The 15,755-nt window shown below is 33.5% G+C and overlaps 1 protein-coding gene across 1 annotated transcript in view; it reads right to left on the bottom strand.

Moving 5' to 3' along the window:
- Positions 1-783: 783 nt before the first annotated feature.
- Positions 784-15,755, bottom strand: part of LOC111054523 (F-BAR domain only protein 2) — a 148,638-nt gene continuing 133,666 nt past the window's right edge. Inside the window, exons 21-22 of the mRNA XM_039442023.1 lie at positions 10,118-10,184; positions 784-3,761 (exon numbers count right to left, since the gene is read on the bottom strand). Of these exons, the coding sequence (XP_039297957.1) occupies position 3,761; positions 10,118-10,184 (68 nt within the window). The 3' untranslated portion in view covers positions 784-3,760. The remainder of the gene's footprint in view (positions 3,762-10,117; positions 10,185-15,755) is intronic.

Below are 15,755 nucleotides of genomic sequence, written 5' to 3'. Positions count from 1 at the left end.
TATTCCCCTACATAATTACTGATAAGATATCCAACAGAGGGAGGGGGATACTTGGAACAATTAAATGAAATACTAGTCTCAATATTCATCAAGTATAATTGTGAAAAATATATATATTTTTACAACTATTTCTACTCCATAACTGTTCAAAAATGTTAAACTCTTCATATTTAATAAAATGTTTAGGGATACTACCATGTACAAGAATATTTTTAGCTAGTAGAAGAAGCTAGTGGCATTGAAAGTAAACCTTTTCTGTACCTTTTGTTTTGTATTCTCATTTCGAATCAACTTTAAACCTGTTTATATAAAAACAAACTAGTTAGCTAATCCAAAGACAGATTACCTAACAAAAGCAATAATTGTATCAATTAAAAATAAAAAATGAACTTGAGTATTACAGTATATAAGAACTACTACAAGGAAGTTTAAGGATACAACACTACAGAAAGAGAGCGATAAAGCATATAACAGGAATAATTAATCATTATTTTAGCTGGGCATAGGGGAGGTATAATAAAACATTATTATTTTACTTCAAAAACACGAATGAAATTTTGATTTTCTAACTTTGAAAAAGTGCTAAGAATAGTTTATCTAGAATTGTTAAGGTTTTCAAGATACTATGTCAGTGTGCATCCTACACTTAAAATAGCAGTAGGCTGCTCATTATCAATGAATGTGTTACAAATATTGAATATGCCAGAATGTTAGTTAGATTTCATGTAAACCAGTTTGAAGATACTATGAGCATGGAAAAGGTGAAAATGAATAAAACGGCAATTCAGAAGAATTCCAATGAAGTTTTCAGACTATATTTTGCTTACATAATGAAAAACTGTATAAACTAAGAATAAAAATATATTAATCAACTGAAAAACTGTCTATTTGTCTATTGATCTTTTTATATCAAACTATTTTAGATATTATTCAAAGTTTGCATAGTGAAGCCTACTTTGTTCACAGTCTCTTTCATGTATCAATCAATTGATTAAAATTTAGTTTGAGAAATCTCCAGGTTCGGACATTTTATATAATTCGAATATTTACTACGAGATTTATTGAATACCTAATAATATTTCAACCCGAAAATTTACTTTTATGTTTTTATAATTACATCGATTGACCTTGACCAAGATAACAAATTGTGAATACTGAGAAGCGATAATTGTAAATGTATATTTTCTTGTGAGTTGCTAAAAAGTTTCTTTCATACTCGTAAAAAACATTAGACTAAGAAACAATAAACTCAAATTATATTCCACGTTTACAACACATAAAATACTAAGGGGTGATTTAGTGAAAAAATGCAAATTCACTGCATTAATCAGTTATTTGTGCAACTAGTGCACAAAGTGATAGTTTGCTGCACCAAAAGAAACGTTTACGCCCGAGCCGTAGGCGAGGGCGGAATGGCTTCTTGAGTGCAGCAGAGGAACTTTGCGCACGTATTTCACATTAAATTTTTCCTACAGTTACCATTGAATATGAAAAGTGGGTAATTATGGATAAAATGATGGCTGAAATCCATCAAATGTTTGTGTGTGTGATGCTGTTATTAATAACAACCTTTATTCATTTAAAAATTAATAATCCAATTGAAGTTGAAAATTCTCAGCCAAAGTTCTCATTTTTATTCATTCAAGAATCAGAAAAAATACAGATAAAACAAAAAAATTGCATTCAAAATACACGCCAACAGCTTGTTCGGATGGCTGCAAAATGGCTGAACCGACAAGTGCGCGACCTAGCGGGAAGAATCGTACCTAACTTCGTTTCATCCAGCTAAAAACAGTATTTAGATATTTAGAATTATGATTAACTAGAATTACCGAAAAATACTATAAGTAAACTAAAAAATATTTATAAAATAACATAGACAATAGAAAATATTTGATTGTAGTATATTCTAATGTTATTTTATTAATTTTATTGACATGGATTTCGAACGGTAATTATTTAACCTGAAAATTTGAATTTCAAAATGTGTGTTTGCTACATTTCTCATTGCTTGGAGTTGAAATAATTATTACTGTCAATAGAAAATAAACATTATTTATTATTAAATGATGAGAAGTTATTATTTAATTATGATTTAGATAAACATTATTCTTGTTTTGGATTTCTAGATTGGGATTTTATCATGAATGTAGGGTAGCCATTGAAATGATTCTTTATCTAAATCTAACCACAGTCATTGTTACCAACTTAATTTTTGTTTTCCTGCACTAATCCTCCATATAACCCACCAACTATTTTGTGTTGCCATGTTGCAAATCTGGAGTGCAGAAAAATTTTTTCCCGCACTAGAGGGGAAAATTGATTCTTTGCGTTCTGTAATCAGTGCAGGAATGGCCACTTTTCAAGGTAACTGTAGGAAAAATATATTGTTATACTGTATGTAGCACCAATCCTAAATCAACGGAAGTTGAGAGTTCTCTATTGAAATACAGTAAGTAAATAAGTAATGGAATTGGAGATTCCAAAACAAATTCCCATAAATTGAAGTGTCTTACAGCAAGTTATTCAATTCATAAACACGTTAATGCTTATTATTTGACATTATTGCTCAAGTACGCAGTAGGAAACATTATTTATGTGAACTAGGTTATAGCAGGAAACAAAGTCTTTTGTGGAACTTCTTAAACCTATAATAGTAGTCCTGTGCAAAAATGTATACCCTAGGATAAACAATTCATTCGAAAATATATTACAATGTAAATTATAGTTGAACTTCATTGTCATCATTGAAGTACGAATTGGAAGCAATAGAAAATGGACATCATTATTATTCCAATGGAATAAAGTACAATAGTCTGGATTATCCAACCAGATTCAACTCTTTTATCAATCAACCACATTTTAACCAAGTTTCGAAATAAATGTGTGTGCTTACTGATTCAAAATAATATACAATCATTTAAAAACTATATTCCAAATTTTTTTTATAGTTGAATGTAATTGATTTCTTACATAATTTATTACGTAAGTGATAAAAAATGATTCAAGTGAAATAACATTTTATAATTTCAACGTTGTTTGTATGATTTACAATGTTAACAAACCTTTCTAGTTCAGGTCGGATAGCCGAGACTCTATTGTAATTAAAATTCACTTTAAAATTGCAAAGCTTCACGGTGGATAATTAATATTTAACATCAGACTATTTACAACAATAAAAATTAACCACTTCACTTCTATGAAATCCATATTTCATATCACATTAATACACTTAATATAAAACTGCTTATCAGTTTCATAACTGGCAATCGAGTAACACGATATAATATATATATATATATATATATAATATATATATATATATATATATATATATATATATATAAACAATAATATAATTTATTATATAATATATTTAGCGAAACAGTTAACAATGGAAACCAAGATGAAGCCTTTTGGTTTTCAGATCTACATACAGTAAATAGTATTTTTGTTTTGCATCAGAGCTACATGAAGTAGACAGTATTTCTTAGTTTCTATCGCAACTTGTCCACTCATTTAGAATCAGTTCGCTTAGTATATTCAACTTATTCTATTTATGTTGTCGCCTACGGATTACAATTATGTATCAGTGCAGATGTCTTGGGAAAATAATCGTCATTATAACCGAATAATAATCAATAGATTTCGATTGACTAAGCTTATATGATTGATTTTTAATTGTATTGCATACTAGGACTATGCTGTCAAACGTTTTTATCTTAATGCCAGCTGTCTTCAGACTCCTTGAGCGACCCCTTCTATAACAGACAAACAAAATTGTACAAAATTTATTGCCTATTTATTTATTTTCATACAAAAAAAATAAGTGAAGGCAAACAGATAAAAACCCAAAACTTGCCTCCTCAACACAAGTTACACAATACAAATGTTATAAAGATATATAAACTTAGAAATAAAATAAGATGATGTATTAATTATTATAAAGTAGGAAACATGGAGGCAGTTTTCAAGATGAACTGATTAATTTCGAGCACTCATTTGGATTACACTGAGTGCTTTCCTCTTAAAGATGTTCAGACCATCCGCAAAAACATCTTTTTCATATCCGAGACCATTAATTAATCTAGGGATTCTATTTAGAAGGGAGAAATACCTATGAACTGTTTTTGACCTGGGGATGAAGAACAAAGAGTCACATCTACGGCTTAAGACTGGAACAGCAAAAAATACTTTAGAAGGGAGATACTGTGAATCTATTCTGTTGGGAAGGATGTTGTAAAAGACAAGAATAAAAAATAAATCTCTCCTGCTTTTCAAGGAAGGCGTCAAGAAGGTCCTTCGCAATTCATCTTTTTTTTTATTATTTAAAAATTAGCACCTGGTCAGAGACTAATAAGCTATTTATTTTATCCTAATTTTACTAAATGGACTTTTTCAAACCTCATCCTATGATTCAGTTTGTCTAGTTTTTGACTACAATTAATTAGTCTAGTTTGTATCCTATAAAATAGTTTCATACAATCAAGTTAGTAGGCCAATAATAATTTGTTTGGTTTGAAGGGATGAACATTTCACTATCACTAACACCAGCTTCAAGCCATCAATTCACAACACAAATTTCATTTCACTAACTCATGCGGTTTTGTTCTTTTGAGCCTCCTGACCAGATTATCAACATCAAGCAGCTGGATTGCCTCTATATTGTCGTGCTGGTGGAGTCTCTCTTCATGCCTGGCCGCAAAGTGCTCAATAACTTTCGTGACTGTCTCCAATTGAAGGTCGCGATGAAGATCAGCATTTCTGATGTACCAAGGAGCGTCAACAATATTTCTTAGTACCTTATTTTGAAATCGTTGGATAATTTGTACATTGGTTGGTTTAGTACAGCCCCAAAGTTGAATGCCATAAGTCCATACTGGTTTCAGTAGATGTTTATATAGTAGAATCTTGTTGTATATGGACAGCCTGGATCCTCTTCCCAGCAACCAATACATCTTTTTGAATTTAATTCCTAGTTCTTCCCTTTTCTTCTTGACGTGTGCTTTCCATTTGAGCTTGACATCCAGCGTCATACCCAAATATTTGGCAGTATTAGCATGTGGAATGACTTCCTCATTTATATATACTGGAATATATTGAATTCTTTTATTAGTAAAATTCACATGTACAGACTTGGTATCATTTAGTTTAATTAGCCAATGATTTGTCCATGTGTTTACTTCTTTAACTGCTCTTTGTAGCTTTTCTCTAGATTTCTCAATATCTTCTGCGACTGAGAGAATAGCAGTATCATCTGCAAATGTAGCTATATTAACTCCTGCTGGCTTTGGAATGTCACTAGTGTACAGTGTATACAAAACTGGTCCTAGTACACTTCCTTGGGGTACACCAGCTTTAATTTGTCTTAGTGTAGAATATTCATCATCCAGCTTCACTCTGAAATATCTCTCGTCCAGGTAAGACTTCAATAATTGGCTATATGCTGCGGGTAGGACTTGTTCTAATTTATGGCACAAGCCTTCATGCCAAACCTTGTCGAAAGCTTGGGCAATATCTAAGAAGACAGTAGAACATACTTTTTTTTCTCCTCAAGGCATCTTTCTATTACATCTGTTAGTCTGTGTACTTGATCAATTGTTGAATGTTTACTACGGAATCCAAACTGGTGAGAAGGTATAAGTTGTTTATCCTGTAGAATTGGTTTTAATCTTGCCAACAGTAATCTTTCAAAAAGTTTTGATAGTACCGGTAAGAGTGATATTGGTCTATAAGAGGTTACTTCATTTAGTGACTTTCCGGGCTTAGGTAGCATTATAACTTCGGCTACTTTCCATAAACTTGGCACGTACTTTAAACGGAAAGCTGCATTGAAAATATGACTCAATTTCACAATTGCTTTTCTAGGAAGATGTTGAAGTATTTCTCCTGTTATGAGGTCATATCCGGGTGATTTCTTCTTTGCCATATTATTTATTTCTTTTTTAACTTCTCTTGGCGATGTTGGAGTGATATTATCCAAAAGTCTTGGCTGTATGATTACATTTATTCCATCACTGAGCACTCTATCATCATGAGGAGTAAATGTTTTCTCAAGATGGTTTGCAAACAAAACCACTTTTTCCTTACTGCTGTGAGCCCATGTTCCATCTTCTTTTCTTATTGGTGCCACTTGTTCCACTGGTCTCTTTATTTTATTTGTCGCTCTCCCTAGTGAGTAGTTGGTACTGGCCTCATTACTTAGTTCCTCCATGTAAGTGTTAATCTCTTGCTGTTTTATTTCATGTATTGCTCCTCTCAAGTTCTGTGGAATTCTATTCAGTTCTATTTTACTTCTTGGATCTCTTGTCGTTTGCCAGATTCTTCTAGTTCTTCTTCTTTCTGCTATCAGCTCTTTTACTACTTGGGGGTAGCAATTACCTTTAATTTTACTCTGAAGTGGGGGAGTGTTTTCCCATGCAGATTGTTGAATGATCGTTACAAACTCTTGTACTTCATTTTCCAGCTCTTCAGTCGTTTGCAGAGATGTGTCTAAATCAATTTTATTTTCTATCATGTGCTTTAATGATTCTATGTCTGTATATTTATTTATTAGTTGTGGTGCTCCGGGTTTTTTCACAGCAGAGCAATGGATTGTAAGGACAATTGGTGAATGATCGGAGTTAAGATCAAATTCTTCCTCAACCTCTATAGTGTTGGGTGATATGTACTTTGTGATGAAGAAGTCTAACAGGTCTGGGATCTTAGCTCTATCTGTTGGCCAGTAAGTTGGCTTCCTTGTCGAATGTACTTCGCAGTTGTATTCATCAACGGCCAGTTGTAACTCCTTCCCTTTGGTTGTACAAAGTTGGGGAAGTACAGTTGGGGAAGTGAGCCCCATCGGTTGAAGTCTCCACCGATGATGAATTTTCCCGTGAAATTTCTTAAAAAATCACTGTAATCTGGTTTCTTTAAGCTGAATCGAGGAGGGCAGAAGACAGCTGCGATCGTTATCATTCCACTCGAATGGCATGTAAGTTCCACTTTTACAGAAATCGACTGGAACTCTTGCAATTCTATTTTCTTATACTCATGATGAATTAATTCTTCTTTAACCATCACCGCACTTCCTCCACGAGCACTGTTCTGGGGATGTACTGCATGATATATTTTGTAACCTCTCATTTTTAAATATGATTGCTTTGTGAAATGTGTTTCTGAAATTAGGCAAACATCAATTTTTTGTTCAATTAGAATTGCCAATAGATCATCTTTATGCTTTAATAGACCGTTGGCGTTCCATGTCATTATTCTAAATCTACCTTCCATATTTCTTGTAAGTGCTTTCTTTCACTGTAGTATTTTCTAGTTTTTCTAGTCTAGAAAGAATTGTTTTATTGAATTGCTCCTGCCTAACTAGCTTTTCAAGAACTAATTGGAGTTGAGAGGCTATAATCAATCCTAAATCTTCACCTAAGCTCTGGGAAATAAGTTGGGTTTTCTCATTCATTTTGTTAACTGGGACTTGTTTTACTCTATCCGAATAAGACTGATTCTCAATAACTCGAGCATCTTTTAATACCCTTTGAGGCACAGTAGTTTTATTTCCCTCGTTGGTTTTTGGTTGTTTCTTCTTATTCCGAAGTGCTTGCAGTTCTTGTGCCACTAGACACCCTCTATAATTAGCTGGATGTTCCATTCCACAATTGTAGCACTTTGCTTTTTATTCTTTTGGCTTTGTACAGCTGGTGGTAAGGTGGGGACCGGCACATTTCACACACCTGGGATCTTTCCTACAATATTTTTTAGTATGCCCCCAGGCTTGGCAATTTTTGCATTGGGGTAGGAATTTCGGCTTCTTAATTGGCTCAACCTCAATTTTCATGCCCATGATTGCATGGATTTCATAAATTTTATTTATATTCTCTGAATTATCAAAAGTGAGCATAAAAATTGGAAGTGGTTCTTTAGTCTTCCACTGCAGTATGTTTACAACATCCAGAATTTTAAATCCTTTCTCTTGAAGTTCTTCCTTTATATCACCTGGATCGCAAGTGCTATGCAATTTCTTAACAATCACTCTAATAGGTCTAGTTTGTTTGTTTTCAAACGAAGACCAATTCATATTTTCTTCGTTCAGCACTGCCGTAGCTAATCTGTAATTCTCCTCTGTGTTAACATTGAGTTTTAGACTATCATTATTCAGTAAAGACACCTTGTAAGAATTTTTCTCCATTTTTTTATTTAGAATCTTATAAATAACTTGGTAATTTTGAATATTGTATAATATGATGGGTGGTGGTTTCGAAATTTTTATTGACTGTTGATTGTTGGTGGAAAACTGTTCATGTCCAGTGTCATCTTTCGATTTATTCTCTTTATTGGAAGAAGCATTTCGCTTATTTCTTGAATAGAGTGGTGATTTTTCTTGTGATAGAGGCGAAAGTGAAGTATTCAGCTTCCTCTTCTTAGATCTCCCATTTTTCACTCACACCCACTCCGTCTCCTTGGCAAGTTCCTCCTCATCTGTACAGTAACCAGTACTACGTGATGCATTTTTAACATTATCAGATTTTCCACCTTTTGGTTGATTTTTCCTAATTGTTGTTGATTGGTGTTGATCCGACTTACTACTCTCTACAACTTTCAAATTGTTGGAAGCTGCAGGGGCCGAGTTGAAATTAGCTCTCTAACTGACACAGCTTGATTTGAAGTTCTTCCAGTTTTTTTTTTCAAACATGTTGTTTTGAATTCGTTGTTTTGAACACGCAATTCATCTGATGGGAAATCAATAGCACAAGTCTGTCCAAATCTCATGAAAAAATTTATATCTAAGGAATTTATTTTTATCTCTATCCAATCGCGAGGTGGATACTATATTGTGCGGATTCCAAAATGGTGCTGCATACTCCAACACACTCCTGACCAGAGTTTTATATAGGTAGAGAATTGACCTCCAATTATCAAAACATGAGCACGTCCTGCATATAAAGCCAGGATCTTATTGCTCTTATTAATAAGATAATCTATATGATTTGTGTGTCCAAGATGTGTGTCCATGACCACCCTAAGATCCTGGTTATACATGTGTATATTGTCCAACTTAGTCTCACCAATCACATAATCATACTGAAAAGGAGATCTCTGACGAGTGAATGTCATTGATCTACACTTTCTAACGTTCAGTGCCAGCCCTGAATCCCAACCAGTCAATATGCTTTATGGATATCCTGCTGCAGTTAAATACAGTCCTCAACAGAATTGATCACCTTGAAAATCTTCGTGTCATCTGCAAACATGAGACACTCAGAATTGCCAAGTAGATCAGGCAGCTCATTGACATATAGGAGAAAAAGCAAGGGTCCCAAATTTGACACTTGGGGAACCCCAGAAAAACCGCAGAAAGATCTAGACTGGAAGCCATTGTCCATAACATATTGACTTCTCTGCTCAAGATAGCTATAAATCCAAAATCTATATTATATTAAAGCTGCAAGTCACATTTTATAAATAAAAATAATTGTTGGAAGAGGTGGAGTTATAAGAAATACAATCCATTTATAACTACAGTAATGTGTTTCGAATAGCAACACATTATTTTAACGAATAAATCAAACATGTACGATTATTACACGATATTACACGATGTAACAAAAACATTAACTTAATACTGAAACATTAACTCTAACAAACATAACTGAAATCACTTAAACATTAACTTTATATTAGTGTAATTCAATGGTTGACATCCAATGGGAGTGCCTTCCATAGCAAAAAAATCTTTTTGAGTAGTTGAAAGTCCATTATATTCTCAATTATAATTAAAAATGAATTTCAGCAATGTTTAAAGTGAAAATATAATTCACATTAGTGGGAGACAAAGTTTTCATAAGGGTTATTCACTAAAGAGATTTCATTAATTCATTTCCCAATCATTCATAAGATTTGTTTAATATCCAATGTATGAATAAGTAAATTAAAACAAAATGGTGGAAAGAGAATAATGCCCAATGGAAATTCCACTTTGATAAATTTCTCTTGCACTGTGAAGTAGTTGCTATAAGTCCAATATGAGTGATACAGATGGCACATGAGAAAATCATATTAGATCTTGGAAAATATTTCTTAATTGTGAAAAATAAATGCGAAAAGGGGAATAAAAAGAAATCCTACTTACTAAGATGAAGGGGAGCTTGCTCTCTTTGGAGTATAGCGCAACAAGTCGCCATCACAAATGTACTTTCCTGAAAAGAACATCAAATAAAGTTGTTAATATTCGAAATACAATTAATATGTAAAATTACTAGTACCCTTTTTACTTTCCTTGCCCAACTACTACAATAGGTAAAGAAAGTATTTCATTTCAACAAAAATCAAGGTACCCCAATTTCAAGTTTTCTATATGTTCGAAGGTTCCCTGAGTCCAAAAACTCCAGTCTCCAGTGTTGTAACAATAGACCAATTGACAAAGGAATTTGGTGGGAATGTTTTGAACACAATTTATGACTGCAGCTTTGTTGGTCTAGTTAGAGGAATAGCATATCAAAAGTCCCCAACCCTACCCCATGTGCTAAAGGGATGAGGATGGTTTAAAAGTTGAATTTTTTTAGCTTTTTGTTTTCACGCTTATATCTTGGGAAGAATGCGTTTAACCGAGATGAATAACTTTTCAAAAGAGATGCTTGATAAATTTTCTACAATTTTTGTCAAGTAGAGCTTTGTGATACTTTCAAAATTTTTCGAGATATTCGATCTGGAAAGTGTAAAATTGTTGAATAAGAGATTTTTATCAAATGTTTTGCTCTTTCAGGGCTTATAACTCTCCAAAAATGCATTGTATAGATTAATACTTAACGTAGGTTTGTAGAGCATTGAATCCTCTTTAATTTGATGTATTATTTTATAATTTCAATTTTTCCTATAATTGTTATACTAGCTTTAATGTGGGCTGTGAAATTTTCAATTTTGCAACAGAGGGGATAGAGATACGCTTTTTTGAAATGTCCACCTCCTGGCTAGTCTTAATTGATCTAAAAATCCAAAAATTGTGTTTCAGACACCCCCTTCAAATTCGATTGTCACATGATCAATTGTTGAAACATTAAAAATTTCATATCCTTCATTGATGTTGCTATAATAAGAGGAAAACATGAAATAATAAAATGAAACATCAAATTAAAGAGAATTCAATGCTCTACAAACCTACGTTAAGTATTAATCTATACAATGCATTTTTGGAGAGTTTTAAGCCCTGAAAGAGCAAAACATTTGATAAAAATCTCTTATTCAACAATTTTACACTTTCCAGAGCGAATATCTTGAAAAATGTTGGAAGTATCACAAAGCTCTACTTGACAAAAATTGTAGAAAATTTATCAAGCATCTCTTTTGAAAAGTTATTCATCTCGGTTAAACGCATTCTTCCCAAGATATAAGCGTGAAAGCAAACAGCTAAAAAAATCAACTTTTAAACCATCCTCATCCCTTTAGCACATGGGGTAGGGTTGGGGACTTTTGATATGCTATTCCTCTAACTAGTACCAAAAAAGCAGCAAAGTCAAAAATTGTGTTCAAAACATTCCCACCGATTCCTTTGCTAATTGGTCTATTTTATTTATTTATTTATTACAATATTAAATACATAAAGTAAGTAACATATACATAAATGCAAGCTCTTTCGAGCATGACCGCATATGGGAGTATCGAATACATACATATAAATTATGAATATATTTCACATGATACCGATTAAAAAAGAATATATATATATATATATATATATATATATATATATATATATATATATATATATATATATATACAGAATTCAACAAGAATAAACTTTGAAGGTTTGAACATCAGAAATTTTTCTTCTCTTAAATTCTAACTGACAATGATATTAGTTAAGCATTAAGAACATATGAAGGAAGTACTTGAAAAATTGTCTCAAGTTACAGCGACGATACAATAGCCATAAAAGTGAAGTCTATCACTCCATGAGAAACTTAAAACAATGAAAAAAAACAAAAAAGATACTAGACAATAATGTTGTACTCATGCTCTCTACATCTTGTTCGGGCATAGCAATTAGAAAAAAAATTAATCTACGTTTAAACAGATGTGGTGATACTACAAGTGAAATTTCCCCTGACAACCTGTTTTATTTACCTTGCAAAAAAGAAACGATTTGCGAAAAAAGTTGAGTTAGGCCTTGAAACCCTTATCTGTCCAGCTGCACGAGTCAACGGCCCCTGCCCAGCAAAATCTACTGTATTGCCTTGATTGCCACTGGCCCAATAAAATTGGAACAGAACTTTGTAAATGAATAAAGATTGGAGATTCAAGATGTTTAGACCGCTGAAAAGGTCAGCACGCATAGCATGAGGTTCTTGGATGAATCTGAGCAAGGATCGCTGTAGAGTGATTTTAGGTACATCCCCAACATGAAATGCCATATGAAATTCCGGAGTGAGCTAAGGAGAAATATATGTTTTTCAGTACAGAATTAGGACATAATTTTTTATATGATAAAATCGGTGGAGAAGCAATCTTAGACTATTTTTCCATGTTCGAATATGCTCCTTCCACAGAGGGTCATACTCCATCAACACACCCAAATATTTTACTTTGCTGGAATGTAATATTTCACAGCAAAAACAATTAGCTTGATTTATACAGTTAATATTGTGGTATTTTGGCGGGATTTCAAAGGAAAATGGAACAGAGAGCAAAAAGTTAATGTAGGTTGTTTTATCTGAATTGAGTTTCAATTTATTAAAAGAAAACCAAAGAGATAATAAGTTGAGGTCTGATTGCATACTGGCATGCAGATTTCTCACATCGTCTGCACCATAATTGAGAGCGGTGTCATCTGCAAAAGTCGTTATGGCTCCATTGCAGGGTCCATGATACAAATCATTTATAAATATTAAGAATAGAATGGGCCCCAAAACAGAGCCCTGAGGGACACCAGTACAAATAGATCTTACTGAGCTTGAGGTATCATTGACTCATACAAACTGACTCCGCCCTGAGAGATAAGACTGAAACCAATTCAAGGCAATACCCCTTATACCTGCCAATTCCAATTTTTTTCAGTAAAATACTGTGATCAATAGTATCAAAAGCCTTGCGAATATCAAGGAACAGTGCTGAGACCTTTGAAATCTGTTTATTATTTATATTTGAGTGAATCTCAGAAAGAAACTTATGCAAAGGCAATTCAGTGCTTAGCCCCTCCCTGAAGCACATATTGATTGGGAACAAAACAAATTAATGAGTTTAGAAAAGATATCAGTCGGACCTTTACAAGTTTTTCGAAAATTTTAGAAAACATTGACAACAAAGAAATGGGACGATTACAGTAAATTGTGTTGCCCTTCTTTGGAATGGGTAACACCTTTGCTAACTTGAGTTTGGATGGAAATATGCCCTCATGAAGACTTCTATCGAACAAGTATAACAATATTTCACAAATTTTTATGCTATTTTCTTTATTAGGAATGGTGAGAATTTATCTGCTCCAGGAGATTTATTACTACATGAACTAAGGATAACCGTTAACACTTCGTCTGGGTTTATAGGCTTCCAGAAGAGTGATCTTAGACTAGGATTGATTTTAAAAGCCCTATAGAAGGCATTCTCAACTTCTGTGGAAGGTGGAGGAATGGATGTATCAGTTTTTCCAACATTTACAAAATAATTGTTCAACTCCTATGCTACCTACATTTCATCCGTCACAAGGTCACCATTTCTTAAGAAGCTAATACACGATTTCTTATTTTTTTGCTTACCTACTAATTCATTGATAATTACCCATTGTTTTCTACTATTGCCCCTTGCATTGTGGAAAAGTGTTGAGTAGTACCTCTCTTTTGCTTCCCTAATCCAAATTTGCACCTTATCCCTAAACCTTTTAAAATTTTGTTCAGTTCGAACATTAGTTTGGCCCCTCTTCATTATTTTGAAAAGTTTGTTTCTTGTTTCAATAGCTTGAACTAGGCCACCTGTTATCCATGGTTTCAACGCCCTGGAACGATGGTTCACCGACCTCCTAACTGCTTCATTAATTGTACTTGAAGATTGTATATGAGATAGCAAAATATTTTCAAAGGTTGAGTATGCAGCCATAGCAGCATCCACATCTACACAACTGATTACCGAATTCCAATTTTCCATCTCAAGTAACCTATTCAGCATAACATAATCTATCTTAGAGGTATAGGTGATTCTGTTATTATGATTGATCTTTTAACAAGGAATTGCAGCACAAACCGCTCTGTGGTCAGTCAATCCTGCATCAACCACAGCTGCTAACACATTAGACAAGTGTCTACCTCTAAATAATATGTGGTCGATACATGATGAACTGGTATTTGTTACTCTAGTATCCAGATTAATTAAGGAATCCAAGTCATTCAGTGCCAATATCTCAAAGTATTTATCAACATTATGATCATCAGAATTTGACACAAATGTGTCAAAAACATTATTATATTGTGAAATTGAAGATATAAATACTGGTACCATACACAATCATTATTGATTTCCATTCAAAACTCAAAATTATAACCCAATAAACGAAAGAAAAATGATGAAAAGAAGAAGAGAAAAATTACAGTTAAAAACACAACCTTCCAGCATCAAGCCGGTCGAGCACTTATGCATAATATAGGCCCCATACATATATAACAACAATAAAGAAAGAAAATAATTAAGAACAATACAAAAAAGGAACACACCAATGACAAAATAGCGGACACTTCTTCAGATTTGATAAATAAAATCATTAATCCTTGGGATGATAACAACCATTCTCTCTATTGTTGCAAGACTGGAGATTTCACACTCAACACTAAGGGCCGGCTGGTTTCTGAGCTCGGGATTTAGCCAAGTTCTAGACTTTAAACAGCTGGAGTCAGAAAATTAGTGTTACGGCCACCGAGGTGGGCGCAATAACAAATTACTTAGTAGCTTCTAAATGGTAAAGCCAGGCTAGACTGAGTGAACACAAGTTGAAACGAATACAATTTTATCAATAATCGGAGGACCAGACCAACAATAAGTTGATCAAATTAAGTATTCAAACACATGAATCAAGTTCAATACAACAAGGCGGTGTAAAACAAAGTCTTTCATACAAAGGTGGGAATCTCACTACTTGGCGGGAGCACAACTTGCTTAGTTCTTATACTGTCTTTATGAATTATACATAACAATAATAAGTCTCAGGTTCATATAGATGCGGTATCACAGGACTAAAACACTTGGATCGGATTAATCTTGTAGAAAATCAACATACATGTAACTTGGAGCGGGAAACGACACGATACGATGCAGGGAAGCGGAATCGACTCTTTGTACTGTGAACAGAATGAACGATGACTCGAGAACGACTCCTTCAAAGAACGGTTCCTTGGTGAACGACAGTTCAAATAGCTCTGTAGGATCTAGAGGCAGCGCTCGTAGTGGTTACTTATCGCAGTTTTTATAACAGTAGTCGCAGTTTTTATTTTCTCATTTCTATAATTGGAAACGTTTTTCCTTGACGAAATTAAACATTTCTAAATAATTCAAAAATTGCTGAAGCTTTACACTATTTTCTCTTTATTGTATTTTGGGTTTAATTTTCTAGTTTTTTGACATTCAATTCAAATGTGACTTTGACAATGACTACGACTACGTCCGTTTTGGAAAGCCAATTTTCTTACTCCAGCTATTTAAAGTCTAGAGCTTAGCCTAATCCTGAGCTCGGAATCCGGCCCTAAAGCTACTGCAACAGTCGTAGGGAAATGCCTAAAAGTGTGAAATTATAC

Source organism: Nilaparvata lugens, chromosome X (assembly GCF_014356525.2).
Source record: "Nilaparvata lugens isolate BPH chromosome X, ASM1435652v1, whole genome shotgun sequence".
Classification (NCBI taxonomy): domain Eukaryota; kingdom Metazoa; phylum Arthropoda; class Insecta; order Hemiptera; family Delphacidae; genus Nilaparvata; species Nilaparvata lugens.
The sequence above is the reverse complement of the archived record's forward strand: the minus strand, read 5'-3'. Positions and strand labels throughout refer to the sequence as shown.